The following is a 14965-nucleotide window of genomic DNA, read 5'->3' as shown; positions in this document are numbered from 1 at the left end:
CCCACGCCTACGGTTCCTCTTCTTGAGGCTACCCTGAAGGTGTTCACTTTCCTTAATGTGGGCACTGAAGGTCAAGTTTGCTGCAAGTCAGACCGAAAATTGAGAAGCAGAAGTTATTCCAGTTTACTTCTTCCTGTCTACTGGGTTTTTGTGTTTTAGATATTAAAAGTATGTTCTAATGTGCAGTTTTGTCGTTGAGATAAACTATTCCAAAAAATACTTTGAAAAACTAATTGGGCTCATAGAAAACATAGCTTGGCATCGCATAGCTTAGGAAGCACCAAATATTTAATTTGGACTTCTCATTTTTAGACAATAGAAGAAAAAATGCTACTGTGGGGGTTTTTAATTAAACGTATGTTCTTACAATGAAATCTCTTGTAAAGGTGGACTCCAGGGAATACTGTTGACAGCTGGAATGTTAAAGGCACTTGCTGTTTGGGTGAGCGCTATTTGGGAAGTCACTTGACTCTGTGTGATGAGTCCACGGGATAACTGGGCTTCTGTTCTCTCTGTGTTCCAGCTCCTGCGAGAATCTTAACCTTCAGTGGGACAGTGACCACTCCCTGGATGAAAGACATCGTCTTGCCATGCAAAGCTGTTGGGGACCCTTCTCCTGCAGTAAAATGGATGAAGGACAGGTAACCAGTAACCCAGTGTATGCCCCCATGAGCCCTCAGCCCCTGCATTGGGCAGACTCGAGCTGGGTCTAGGGCCTTCTGATTTGTGTCCATCAGCGGAAGCGTGGGGAAACCTACCATCTCTTCTGAGAATGGTGGGAATCTTGGCCTGGGCATGGAAAGGGCCTGATCTACTGTGTCCATCCTCTGTAAATCCAGACCCTTGAAACTCCTGAGGATGCTTGAGAGGACAATGGCCCAGTATACCCAGGGTGGAGTTCCTCTGCCTGCTCAGGACAAGTGTGTAACTGAGACAAGGTGTCCGTTATCAGGAGCCTCAACGTCTCTCTTCTCCAGAGATCATGGGCTATCTAACCCTCACCTGTGTGCCCTGAGAAATAACTTTTAAAAATGGAATACATTGAGACTGCTAACCTGAAAGCTGGTTTTCTGTACTTCATAGTAATTATTAAAATAATTGCAATTAAGGGGCTGGAATCGTGGCTTAGTGGTAATGTGCTCACCTAGCACACTTGAGGCTCTGGGTTCGATCCTCAGCACCACATAAAAATAAAATAAAGGTTATTGCATATACCTACAACTAAAAAAAAAACAAATATTTTTTTAAAAATAATTGCAATTAAGAAGGGGAGGCAGGTGCATTGGCACACACCTGTAATCCCAGCAGCTCAGGAGGCTGAGGCAGGAAGATCACAATTTCAAATCCAGTCTCAGCAAGGCCCCAAGCAACTCAGCAAGACCCTGTCTCAAAATAAAAAATAAAAAGGGCTGGGGATGTGGCTCAGCAGTTAAGCACCCTGGGTTCAATCTCTGATACAAAAAAAAAAAAAAAGAAAAGAAAAATGAGGAAGAAAGCATGTGAGATTGTTAAAAGTGCTTTAACTCTATTCAGAGGAAGAAATTAGAGTATCAACAAAGGGATGGGATTATCTTTAAGCATACAGATTTGATACGATGCATTCATAAGAGTACCTGTTTTCAAACAAACGCACTTTAAAGGCAGAAGCTACTGAGATAATGGGCTGGGCCCAACGAGCCCTTGGCTCATTGCATTTAAGTCTGGTTAGTCCCAGGGAAATTCATGAGCTCCTGAGAGCAAGCTGTCACTCTGCCCATTGTGGGAATGACCCCAGACAACTGGACAATCTGCCACAGAGGAGGTGGTCATAACAGCTGGGAACCCTGTGCAAGGGCCATTCACTTCCCTCTTGAGATACAACATTTCACTCTTCGTATCAGTTTCATTAAGAATTGTGATTTTAAGTGATTCTATAAGAGGTTTCAAGATTCAGTGTGCTGTGTGAGATCTGATCAGGCTGGCACAAATTGCCACAGAGAGGAAGTCTCCAGACCTGCACAGCAGGGACCCCGGGGCATGAAGGTTGTTGGCACATGTGAGGAGCCCATGCACCAGGGAGCCAGGATCCAGGCCCTTGGCATGGATCTAGCCTTCAGTTTTTACAAAGAGTGGTTTTCATCCAGTAATTGCAGTTGAACTCTTTCATAATGCAAGAAATATTAAGCTGCAAATGTACTGTTGACTTCAGAGACAGTCTTGATGCTTTTCTCCAAGCTCAGCTAATGTGGATTGTAATTTCTTTAATCTGTGCATTTTTCTTCCTGTGAGGTAGTAACGGGACACCCAGCCTGGTCACGATTGATGGGCGCAGGAGCATCTTCAGCAACGGGAGCTTCATCATCCGCACAGTGAAAGCTGAAGATTCTGGCTACTACAGCTGCATTGCCAATAACAACTGGGGATCAGATGAAATTATTTTAAATTTACAAGTGCAAGGTACAAAATTAGGGGACTCTCTTGAATGATCTCTTGTGTGCATGACCTACATGTAAAGACCAAAATTGAGCCTGGCACAGCGGCACACCCTGTAATCCTAGCTATTCAGGAGGCCGAGGCAGGAGATCGTGAGTTAGAGACCAGCCTCTGCAACTGAGCAAGGCCCTGTCTCAAAATGAAAACAAAAAGGAGTAGGGATGTAGCTCAGTAGTAGAGCCCACCCCTAATACCACAAACAAAAAGCTGAATTGAACAGATTTTAAAATCAGTCTTTATAAAGAGCTAATTGCTGTTTTCTTATTACAAAGAATACATGTTTATTTTGGAAAATATAATTAGGCTCATCAAAGAAAATAAAAAACATCCAGAGATAGTATCCCAGAGATAGTACTGGACTGCAATACATTTTTGCATATAAAACACCCTAGTCTTTCTTTTGTCTATGTATATACTCTGAAAAAGTCTTTCTTAATGACTTTTATTGACTATACTGTTTACATATATGTATATAACCCAGAAAAACACTGAAAAAGAAATCTGAATGGTTGTCTGTCAGGTCTCCTAACTACTTCAATTTCCATATGCAATTTATCTAATAAAGGACACTAACTAAAACTCAAGAGTATATTGCTACAATATTTAATTGTGTGTTTAATGCAAGGTATTTTTTTCTTGTTCTTCACAAAATGTATGCAACAATCTCCAAAGATTGTCCCATTAGCTTTGTGTGCAAAATCTCAAATAGCTATTGATTGGGTTCAGATTTAGGTGTGTGGTGATATTTTATTAGAAGAAAATCAAGACACATGCTTCTGTGGATTTAGTTGTTGTCACATTAATAGATTGCAGCAAATAAAAATAGAATCAATACCGTCCTCAATGGGAATGGAAGAGGAGAACTATATTTTTCCAAAACACTGCAGAATTGATCTTAAATTCTGAGTTAATTGAAGCCAGGAGAATTCTGGGCCTTTCAGAAGAAAACATTTTGTTATTCTGTTCTAAAAAGATGAACCAGGTTATCTGGCTTCTCTTGCAGGAGGAAGGTCATTTTGTGTGAAGCTTTCTATATATTTTGGATAACCTGATTCTGACTTTTTTCAATGTTCCTATCCTCTAAGCCCAGCCCATAATGACATTGAGGCTCATTGTTCAGAATCACATATCCTTCAACCTTCACATGAGTGTTCAGTTCATGTCCTGCAGCTCCATGACACACCTTTCACATACAGAGCTGTGTGTGTGTGTGTGTGTGTGTGCAACACCTTGATTCTTTTTCCCACTAGCTTCTTCTCACCCTCACCCTTTCCTAAGAAAAGCAGAACAGCTAAGTAGATATCATTTATCTTTTTCACTTGAATTTTATGGCTGAAATTCAGAGTAAAATAATGCATAAGTCCTTAGAAGTTTAAAGAAGATTTCAATTAGTGATGAGCAACTCTGAAATACAAGAAATGGAGAGGGAATGAGTTCGATATAAATCCAAGTCAGAATATGGTTGACTTTTCTTTAAATAATAGATTCACTCTGCTGTCTCTCTTTAGCCCAGGATATCAACGAAATAGACATTTTGACAGAAGTGAATTGCATATTTTGGCAACCTGAAACACTTATTTAATAAATGGCTGTTAAAAATGATTTGGTAAATGACTGCTATAGAAGATTAAAGATGTGGAAAACTAATTCTTGTTTTCTAAAAACTGTTTCCTATCTAGTTCCACCAGATCAGCCCCGGCTTACAGTATCCAAAACCACGTCTTCCTCCATCACTCTCTCCTGGCTGCCTGGGGACAACGGGGGCAGTTCTATCAGAGGTAATAAGATACGGACAGTCCACGGTTGTGGATTAAAAGTGACCCAATTTCATCAAGTAACTTTTATATATTATATTAGTCTATTCTCTCCCGCAAAATACCATGTAATTAATTATTCCACTACCCACCCAAGAAACCATGCATACATTTGAATGGTACTTGTTGAAACTCAAATCATTGATCTAAGGAATCTCATTTTCAAAGTCATACCTCTATTTTACCTCTATTCTGAGTGAAATATTAACAAATGGGAACAAAATGTCTTCTCTCCAGAGATTCTGAAGACTCTTCTTCATTGTGTCGACATTATCCTTCTTTCAAGGAATCATGGTCACTATTCTGACTTACAAAGTCATAAAAAACAAAGGGTCTAAGGATTCAGATGGTGTGTTACTTGGGTTTGCAGCACTGAGACCAAAAATCTGACAAAAACATCCTAGAAAGGGAAAGTCTATTTCCGCGTATGGTTTCAGAGATTTAGTCCAATTTAGTGTAATCCGTGGTTGACCAAATTCCTTGCTCTCGGCCTAAGGTGAGGCAGAGCATCATGGCAGAGGGCATGGGTGAAGGACATGATGGAGGGCATCTGCTCAGCTCACGATGGTCTGGAAACAGAGCCAGAGGGAAGGGCCACAGGGAGACGTCCCCTTCCTGGGCACATCACAGTGACCACCTCCTCCAGCCACACCCCACCTGCCTGCAGGACTGATTAGGTCATGTCTTTCACAGTCCAATCATGTCACCTCTGAAGATCCCTGTGTTAACATGGGAGCTTTGGGGGCACCTTAGAGCCAAATCGTAACACCTGGGAAACAACCCATTGGCCTGGTGTGCAGAAGAGACATGAGGCCTACCCTGGAGGGGTGGCAAATCTGACCACTGCAGCGTAAGTGGAGCTAGCAGATCCCATTCTGAGAAATCTGTGTGGGCGAGGAAAAGGACCTAGACCAGAGGAACAGGTGGACAGTGCACAAGAAAGAGGGGCTCAGTCACAAAGGAGGTCCCCGTGCCCATGAGAGGAGATGGGGCTGAGACTCCAAAGGCAGAAGACGCCCTGTCTTCTGGGAGAGCGTGGGCTAGACGCCCCACAGCTGCGGTGAGAGGCGCGGAGTCGTTAGCAGGGGAGTAAGTCATCGCCAGGCAGCATCAAGGACCCCACTGCAGTCAGACAGCACAGGCAGCAGTGGTCACAACTAGTACAACTTAGTGTCTCTAAGTGACCGTCTGCTGGACAGCTGGGAAGAGAAACAGACCACAGGTTACCAAAGCAGAGGGCCCAAAGCTAAGTGGCCCCCAGAGAGAGCAGGGTGAGGGGAGCCTGGCTCCCCCCTGAGACGCCTGCCTGGGGCTGGCTCCAGGCTCCGTAGGGAACCTTCTTACAGAAAATCAGTGAGGCTCGGAGGAGGGGCGCATGGCTCCAGGGAAATGTGCGCAGAATTCTGGGCGTGTGAGAGAGAACAGGAAGGACGGTGGTGCAGAGGGTCTTAGAGAAGCCAGTGACACCGACCAAGAGTTGAAGACAAAGGAAGCCAGGCCACCCCTGAATGCAGGCCAAAGCCATCGGCACCAGGAGGCATCGTAACCCAGGGGTGCCCATACGGCTGCATGTGGTCGTCCAGGAGGACAGGAAGAGGGGCAGAGGTTCCAAATGTGGCATTAGTGGTGGGAAATGGGAGGCAAACCCAGTACCCAGGACCCATAAGCCGCTGGACAGCTGGAGCAGAGCTGGGGGTGCAAGAGCCAAGCTGGCCCAGAAGGGAAGATAATGACCATGGCCCCAGAAGGAGGGTCAGAAACCTGACTCCAGGTAGGGCTGGGGAGGAGCCCCTCCAGCGTGGAGAGCCACACGTGCTTGGTCTGAGCTGAAAGCAGAACTCCCGGGTGGGCTAGGGGACACCAGACCACTGACAGCAGGACGCGGTGTCCCAGGAAGGCTAGTCCTGTGCTGCATGGCTGTGAACGTTCAGGGGAGACAGGAACAGAGCAGAGGACAGGTTCACGCCAGAAGCATGGTTGCAGATAACAGGGATGAAGGTGGTCACACAGAAGAATACATCATGGCCAAGGGCAGCGTGGGTTCCCACTGCCAGGGGTTTGAGTCTTCCTAAGGGACCTGGGCCACGTTGACTAGACTCCCCAGACCTCAGTAACTTCAACCTACTGGGACGGTCACGCTAGTCCATGGGGCTGTGTGAAGTCGTATAAGCCAAGAACTTAGGGCACTGTGGGCACAGAGACAGTTGGGGGTGGTGGAAGAAGCGGAGAGAATGGCGCTCATGTGGAGAAATGAATTGTTGGAGGAATTTTTCAAAACAAGAAGCAGCCAGGCTGCCATCGAAGTCCTGGATGGCTTCAGGACCTGGAGCGTTAAAAGGGAGTAAGCAGAAAAGTGGTTTTATTTTTTACAACCCCCAGCAATGTGACCAGAGTCGCGGTGTCTGGTGTGGTGTAAGCACCTCGATCATCAATACACCAGAGCACTGCCCCGTGCAGGGTTTAGATTCCCTGTAATCGGGAGGAGTTAACATGTTCCCTTCCGAGGATGTTCAGGCTCTGGGAACTCTCCCCCGGGATCTGTGCAAGGTGCACACCTTGGTGGGCCCCTGGTGGGGCTGCAGTGCTCACAGGCTCCTTCCTGTCTCCGAAGGGTACATTCTGCAGTATTCCGAGGACAACAGCGAGCAGTGGGGGAGCTTCCCCATCAGCCCCAGCGAGCGCTCCTACCGCTTGGAAAACCTGAAATGTGGGACTTGGTACAAGTTCACTCTGACTGCCCAAAACGGAGTGGGGCCGGGGCGCATAAGTGAGATCATTGAAGCCAAAACACTGGGGAAAGGTAGGTGGCCCCCCTGTCATTCCCAGGTGACCTCAGTTCTTCCAGCGGGCAGGGGAGCAGAGTCACCCAAGACTCCCGTGGTTTTTTGTCTGTTCATTCACACATTCAGACTTTGCTCTTCCTGCTTTGGGGGCTCCACAGTGTCCCAGCATGATGAGGGTGACAGCTGATCCTCAGGAGGGTCCTGGTTCTCTCATCTCATCGTTTCACTGGCAAAAAAACAGTGTCACCTTCAGTCCAGGGCGTGAGTGACAACAAATATCCAGACTGGGCAGACGCGAAATGGGGCATTGGTCCTCTCAGTTCCTGTGGGCCAGCTGCTCCCTTAGTTGTCCCCTTTCCCCTCTACCTATAATTTTTGCTAGGCACAGGGACCCACGTATGTCTGTGATCCCAGCAACTCAGGAGGCTGAGGCAGGAGAATTGCAGATTTGAGACCAGCCTAAGCCACTTAGTGAGGCCCTGAGCAACTCAGTGAGACCCTCTCTCAAAATACAAAATAAAAAGGGCTGGGGATATGGCTTAGCACCCCTGGGTCCCATCTTGGGTACCACAATAAGCAAAGCTCTCTATTATTTTTACATGGCCTCTTGGTGGCCACTTTTCAAGTGGGAAATGACAAGGGTCAATGGTCAGCATTTCATTGTGAATTGTTTTAATCTAAAATGTGGACCTTTGAGGGCATGGGCCCCAGGGAAATGATGTTCAGGGGCCAAAGGTGAAGCCTGGGGTTCCAGGCGGAGGGAGGGTCATGGCTGCATGGGAGCGTGGTCAGGAGGGGGAGAGAAGGTCTTCATAGGTCTCCCTGAGTCTCTTCAGGGGCTGGACTCGGATGGCAAGACAGTGAGAGGTGCTACTTGGGTCCGGTGTCTGAGTTTTGGGTAACACAGAGTAAGGTTCAGGTGACAAGGGCTTGGTCTATGCAGAAATTTGCCTGCTAGGTTCTTGGGTCCCTAGGTGTCTGGAAAGTGAGGGACCCCTGTGGAGACTTCCCACATTCAACTCTGTCTTCTCTTGAGTCCAGTCCACAAGAGAAGAGAAACAGGCCAGCCCAGCCCACGGCCACTTGTGAGCCCCTAAAGGCACCTGCACATGGGAATGGCCTTGTTCTCCAGGACACCCTCCGCCCACTCAGCTTCCCTTCTCCCACTCAGGTCACCGTGGCCGAGGGGAGCCTGCTGCTCCCTAAGGCCTCTGTTAATAGTGGACAAGTTGCTAGCAGCCTGGGTCCAGGCTGGGACGGGGCTCCCAGGGGGAGGGAAGAGCGCCCAGGGCAGTGGGTGACGCTGGATGGCTCCATCCCTGTACCGCCAGCTCACCCCGGCGCCCCTCCCGCAGAGCCCCAGTTCTCCAAGGAGCAGGAGCTCTTCGCCAGCATCAACACCACCCGCGTGAGGCTGAACCTCATCGGCTGGAATGACGGCGGCTGCCCCATCACCTCCTTCACGCTGGAGTACAGACCCTTCGGGACCACGGTGTGGACCACGGCGCAGCGGACCTCTCTCTCCAAGTCCTACATCCTGTACGACCTGCAGGAAGCCACCTGGTACGAGCTGCAGATGCGGGTGTGCAACAGCGCGGGCTGCGCGGAGAAGCAGGCCAACTTCGCCACGCTCAACTACGACGGCAGTAAGTGGGCGCTTGTGTCTTGGGGTCCACGTGCTCCCTTCCCCACTGGGCGTGCACTCTTGCCCTGATCTGTGCCCACGGAGCCCATTTGGCTTTGGCACCATGACACTGGCTCTCTGCGGGCTTCCCAGTTCACTGCGTCCAGATGGCATGGCTCCACGGCCAGCAAGAGAGGCTGAGGGCCCAAGGGACTCTCCCTGGGAACCTGGGGCAGGAGTGACTTCTAGGGCCTCGACCTCATGGTCCTTGCATTTGTGGGTGACCGTGAGCTGACATTGCTTCTGTTGCCTCCACCCCTCCCCACCCTTCCCAGGCCACAGGACGACTTTCTCTTTGTTCTCATTAAGCCCTTACTGCATGTGCGAAGGCAGGGGTTAGGGAGCTGTGTCAGTCTCTGCGTAGAGCAGGGGCACCAAGGGGAACAGAGCGATGTGATGGGATTTAGTGTGCACACGCGTGTGCACAGACACACACACCCAGCTGGCTCACTTTCCAAAAACTAGGTGAGGTTTCTCTTGACATCTTATTAACTGAAAGCAAAATACTTAAATTCTTACCCCTTTTTCTGGTATCAAGGGCTATCTATGGGGATCTGAACAAACCCAGTGAAGCTGAAAGGGAGTTTTGTGGGCTGTCAGTCAGTGGGACCTGTGGAAGTCCCAGGAGCAGCATGTGGTACTGTTTTCTGTAGCTTTGCAGTGACTTTTCACTCCTGCAGCAGCAGCAATAGCCTGGGTGCTCTGATCTGGAGGAAGAGCCCACAGCTGCCCATCAGAATGCCTGCAGCTGTGGTCCAGCTCCCCTGCAGCCTTCCATCCATTCCCCACAGGTCAGGATGGACCATGGGTGGGTCAGCCCAGAGCTCCCTGCCCTTCTCACAAAGCCCTCCTCAGACACTGTGCTGCTGCCCGGACTTCCTGGCTGGATCCTGGGCTGTAGGAAGGTCCTCAGAGGGAACCTCTTCTGCAGCTGGACCAGCCTGGGCCCTGGCCCCTGCAGGTGGCTGCATTCCAGGGCTCCAGGACAGCCCAGACACCAACTCCTCTCTTGGACTGCTGCTCCCCCTGGGCCACCTCCCTCTTATATTTTTTTTTTCTTCAGTTACAAGTAACTTCTTTCAAAGATGCTCCAAGCCCAACCTGTCACCTACATAGTTTTCTCCCCGATGGGATTTGATTCTATATCTTGTAAACAAAGGACTTTGACACTTATCAAAAGCTCATGGTCAAGGGTTCCCTGGAGTCCTCTTTGCTACCTCCATGTTCAGGTAACAGGCCGCTCTCAAGATGATGGGCCCCGCTAACCCAGGGCTTCTCTCTGCTTGGAGCGGCTGCCGGGCACTCAGCGGAAACGCGCAGGCTACAGATGTGCCCACAACTAATAATTTAATTAGAAACTATTCAGATAGAGAATTTGAAACCGCACTTCTAACTTACAGATTTTAAGTTATGTGTCTTCCTAAAACTATATGACGTTCTGCTTTACCCAGAATCACAAACTACAAAAATGTCCTCTGAGCTACATTTAACCCGAAATAACTTTATTGCACTAAGGAATAAGAGCACATATTTATTTTCCCTCGAAAAGGATGACAGATTTCTTTGAACCAATCTCATGGATATATAGCTTTAATATCTCTTTTGCCACATCTGCCTGAAGAAGTTTTTCATTTGGAGAAAAACAAGCATTGACTATCAGCCTTTCTGGTTTCCGACTCTTCTGCCCCTTGGTTGACCCTTCTGTCCCTCCCCTAGCCACGTGTTTCTCTCATCCTCGTGTGGTCCTGGTTCTGCAGACCCAGCCTCACGGGCACCCTTTGCATGCCTCTTACTGGGTTTTCAAGTCTTTGGGAACTTGGGTTTTGTGAGCCCCAAACACTATGAGCTTGGAAGAACAGGATCCTGGGCTTTGCAGAGACCTAAGGGCTGAGGGCTGTATTATCCCTGCTCTACTTACTAAATGCAGGATAAGGACCATTTTTGCTTAGGGGGTGTTAGGGTCTGTACCTAACAAGGGGGGAATTATATTATTGTTGCATTATTTTTTCCTAAAGCACTGACTTTCTGGCCCTTGTTCTACAAGGAAAAGACAGTGTAGGGAGCATCTTACTTAAAGGGCAGCAAGACACATGCCCATGTGAAGTGGCCGTCCGTTGAGATCTCGGCACCCCTTGTGCTCCAGGTAGACAGCAGCCTAAAATAGCTCAGTGTTCTCTTGATGTTGATGTTTCTTTATAATTCTTAATAATCTGGGTTACATAGCACAGCTTAACATTGTCGAGCCAATAAGTAAGAGCTTTGGAAGCCTGGGAGGTTCCCTTTGAAAACATGTCTATAGTTCTTATTCCCTAAAATGGGAGTGTTTTTTTTTTTTTTAAAGTAGTTTTGTGATGAAAAGCGAGTGGATAACCAAATACAAAGAGGGTTAAGTCTCTTTAAGCCAGTGTATCTGGTAGTCTCCCGGCAGACCTTCTTCTGTCCATTTGCCAAACCTATTGTTCCTTCTTTGAAATGCAGTTTCTCAAATAGTCCTTAGCAGCTGTGCTACTGGGGACAGTCCAGAGGACACTGAATTCCAGGTAATGCATGTGGCTTCTGAAAGCTGCTAGCAAGCCTGGTGCATTGTGCTGCAGAAATGGAAGTTCGGGGTGAGGGGTGAGAGAGGAGACTGAGCAAGGAAGTAAGAGACCAGGACCACGAGAGGGACCTCTCCTTTCCCACCCGCTCAGACACCCTCGGGTCACACGGTGCCGTGTCATTCCTTAGACCTCCACATGCATCTTCCCGAATGGCCATCTGACACGTGGCCTGCTTTCAGGTACCATCCCTCCACTCATTAAGTCGGTTGTACAAAGTGAAGAAGGAATGACAACCAACGAGGGCCTCAAGATGTTGGTGACCATCTCCTGCATCCTGCTGGGGGTCCTGCTGCTGTTTGTCCTGCTGCTGGTCGTGCGGAGGAGGCGGCGGGAGCAGAGACTGAAGAGGCTGAGAGGTGGGTACCAGCTCCCCCATCCCTCCTGGTCCCCCTGGGGAGCTCAGCCTGAGAGCCAACCCCAGGGGGGAAGGGCTTGCCCTCAGAGGCAAGTCCCCAGCTGCCTGATTCTGTGACTTTCCCTCAGCAAGGCTACAGAGCCCTGGGGGAAAGGAAATAAAGAAGTCCGTATCTCCGACAATCAGAAATGGAGTGAGAGGCCAGCTGTTACAAGTCCCCTAGATCCTAGCTATTGGCAGACAGAGAAAATTAATTTCTCATGGGTTTTCAGCCCTGCTCACTTTAATTTGCAGCAGTTCCGGCAAAGCCACCAATTATGGTTTTCTTTGAAAAGTGCTATCAGATTTGCTCTGGAAACGAGAATTATTTTATTGCCTGGAAGTGGAAATTGAGGGCTTATGCTACAGGTAGAGGATTGAGAGGCAGAAAACACATGCTTTCCAAAATTAGGAACTTGGGCTGAAGTCTGATGTCAGGGTTTTATGGGAAGAAAAAAGCAATGAGAGACTGAGAACTTGGGCCAGACGAATCCATGGGTAGCAGACTGCATTGGTGCCGCGTCCGGCTCTATGGTTCTGTGTGGCGTGGCTGTCCTCGGCTTCTGACCAGCAGCCCTTACTGGCTCTTGCTCTGCAATGTGAGAACAAGGAGTTCTTTTAAATGTAACTGCAGGAGAAGTCCTTCGCCCTTTTCAACCCGGGTGTCTGACCAAGCCATTGTTTTGGTCAAGTGCCTAGATGAGGTATTGCCTTTTAATATGTGTGTCAATGTAGACAAATGCTACCTAGCATCCTGTATATTCCTCGAAGCTACACTGAAGAAGCAAGCTTCGCACCACTCCCCGGGGCACATCTATGACATCCCCAAACTGGCCATCTCTTTAGGGAATATTGACCTTCTCTGCAAATCCTTGACCACAGCCCGGTCAGAGCATCAGAGCATGCGGTGCTTTCTCTTGCCTGCGCTGGTCCTCTTGACAGGATTCTCACACACTTGGCTACCCATTGGCTTTCACTTTGCCAACAAATTAAAATACTTGAAGTCCTTTGCAGTCCATCTGTAGGTTTTAACAAACCTTCCATCTGAATCTCACACCATCCAATAATTCCAGATGAAGCATCAACCCCATTGAAATGTTCTCTCCAATCCCCTTCACCAACTGCCTTTCAGTTTTGCAGACATCACTCAAGTGCATCCTGCTTCCTAAGTACTGTGCTGGGTGCTTGATGTGAAAAGATGGACAGAAAGATCTTTCTGGACTGCACATACAGTGTGGGAAGTAAGCCCCTAAGCATCTACAGTATTAGGACAGAAGGCGTCATGCACTCCAGAATAGGGCTTGGAACAAATCCTCCATCAGTGAAGAAGACGGGGAGGTGAATCCCACCGGAGGGGGCCTACCTAGGAACTGAAAAACAGTGCAACTAAAGTGCAGTGTGACCCAATATGTGGAGAAATTCAGTATAAAGTGGTCTGTGTTGAATCCATTTAGAAGTGTTTATCATTAAAATACCCAAAGGACATTTTTATAACCCTCTTCCTCAGAGAAGAGAATCCAACAGCCTGGACTTCAGGAACCTTGTATGAGGTACCAAGAGTATCTGCTCTTGTTTCCTGTAGACCACAACATCAAACTGGTTGCATTTAGAAGGCTGTGAACTGTCCACATTTCTTAAAATCAACAGTAAAAAGTCCCACTAATGCTTTGTAGCTCTGACAATATTTGGCAGCAAATGGTGGAACATCAAGGTCAGGCTTCCAGAAGTCCACCCTCTGCCAGGCTCTTGGCTCTCCCTGCTCTTCCAGCTTGCTCCTTCCTCCCCAGCTAGGAGGTTATTTCTGCTATTCTACTGTAACTGAGCACCCCACCTTGCTTTTCTCTGCAAAAAGCATTTGCAACCACGACCGTTGCTGACTCTCACTGATAGGTTCAGGTCAGCTGGATGGAAGACACACACAGCCTCTGTCTTCATTCTTAACAGCTCCGTGTAATTTAGTTATTGCTTTGCAAGGGCTGGGTCCAGGGAGCATCCTGGAATGGGCATTTTGCCGTTGGCATGTCTACATGCAAGCACGCGTGTTTTGTCATCAGGCTGGGTAAAGAAAGCCACCCATCACAGCAGAGCAGCAGGGGCACGGGCTCTCATTCCCGGGAACAGTTTTGGTTCCTTTGTGCTGGGGAAGAGGCAGCTCCAACACAGAGGTTCCCTTAGGAGGAACGTAAGAGGAGTGGCGGAGGAGGGACCCCGGAGGGACACCAAGAAGCAGGGGCTCCGGGGAAGCAGCTCGCCGTGTGCAGCATCTGCAGCCTCCCCTTCTGCTCCTGCCTAAAAAAATCTTCTCCAATCAAGAACATGAAAGGGGGGCAGAGAGCGAGAGACTGGGCGCCCGACTCCATACCCTTCCCAAAGGCAGGACTTAACCAGGATGAGCTAAGCCACTGCCGAACATCCGCCGTGGGCCAGATCTGTTGTAAAACGAACAGCAGCGTGTTCTTAGTAACCATTTCTGTTAGATCACAAGGGTTTGGCAACGTCCTGGAGAGAAAAACAAAACAGTCCCCAAGACCCTGTCCAAGAGGTGTAGAAAGTGACTTTGGAGAAGTGGGTCAAGGATATCTCTGCAATTGAGACAGCTGCCAGGAAGTGACAGAAGCACGTGATGTGGATGGACAGGCACGTCCATGAAAGGCAGGACAAACCCCAGGAAGACCTGTGTGCCTTTCACCCCAGCAAGTCGCCTCTGAAATAGTCATTTATGACCTAAAATATTTCCCAGGGACAGAACTGCCTCCATAGTGTTTAAAGGAACAGGTTCCCTCAAGTAAATATCCATAGTGCATCAGTAGGCTCTCGCAATTAAAAGCTGACCCACCTGAAGCACAGATCCCACACCCAGGTTAGGATAAGTTCACGAGTATTTGCAGACTCTGTGGAGAGGACTGCTCTGAACATACTTTTATTGTCCAAAATAAGGACAGTGTTTCTAGGCATATGACAGTGTTGCTTGAGCAACCACCTCTCCAAATAAGAAATGGGACTCAGGAAATTTGAATTACAGAAGAACATTACAGGGGGGTGTCCCTCGTGGGTGTTTTTATAGTCACTAGGTAAGATGGACGTAAGATTGTTGACCTTGTTTGGTGGCATGGTTTGATTGCTGGAAATTACTAAAGTGTTTCCAAGCACAGTACCTTTTACTGTACAGACCAGCAACCCAGTTAGGTGAATATAATATAATGCTCTTTTATGTAAAA

The 14965-nt window shown here is 48.2% G+C and overlaps 1 protein-coding gene across 1 annotated transcript in view; it reads left to right on the top strand.

The window, feature by feature from the left end:
- Dscam (DS cell adhesion molecule) overlaps window positions 1-14965 on the top strand; it is a 546865-nt gene that overhangs the window by 488482 nt on the left and 43418 nt on the right. Inside the window, exons 22-27 of the mRNA XM_077795550.1 lie at window positions 524-641; window positions 2273-2436; window positions 4152-4250; window positions 6898-7086; window positions 8425-8715; window positions 11533-11709. Coding sequence (XP_077651676.1) covers window positions 524-641; window positions 2273-2436; window positions 4152-4250; window positions 6898-7086; window positions 8425-8715; window positions 11533-11709 — 1038 coding nt within the window. The remainder of the gene's footprint in view (window positions 1-523; window positions 642-2272; window positions 2437-4151; window positions 4251-6897; window positions 7087-8424; window positions 8716-11532; window positions 11710-14965) is intronic.

This window comes from Urocitellus parryii, chromosome 2 (genome assembly GCF_045843805.1).
Source record: "Urocitellus parryii isolate mUroPar1 chromosome 2, mUroPar1.hap1, whole genome shotgun sequence".
NCBI classification, from domain to species: domain Eukaryota; kingdom Metazoa; phylum Chordata; class Mammalia; order Rodentia; family Sciuridae; genus Urocitellus; species Urocitellus parryii.
Note: the sequence above shows the minus strand (reverse complement) of the source record. Positions and strands in the feature narration are given on the sequence as shown.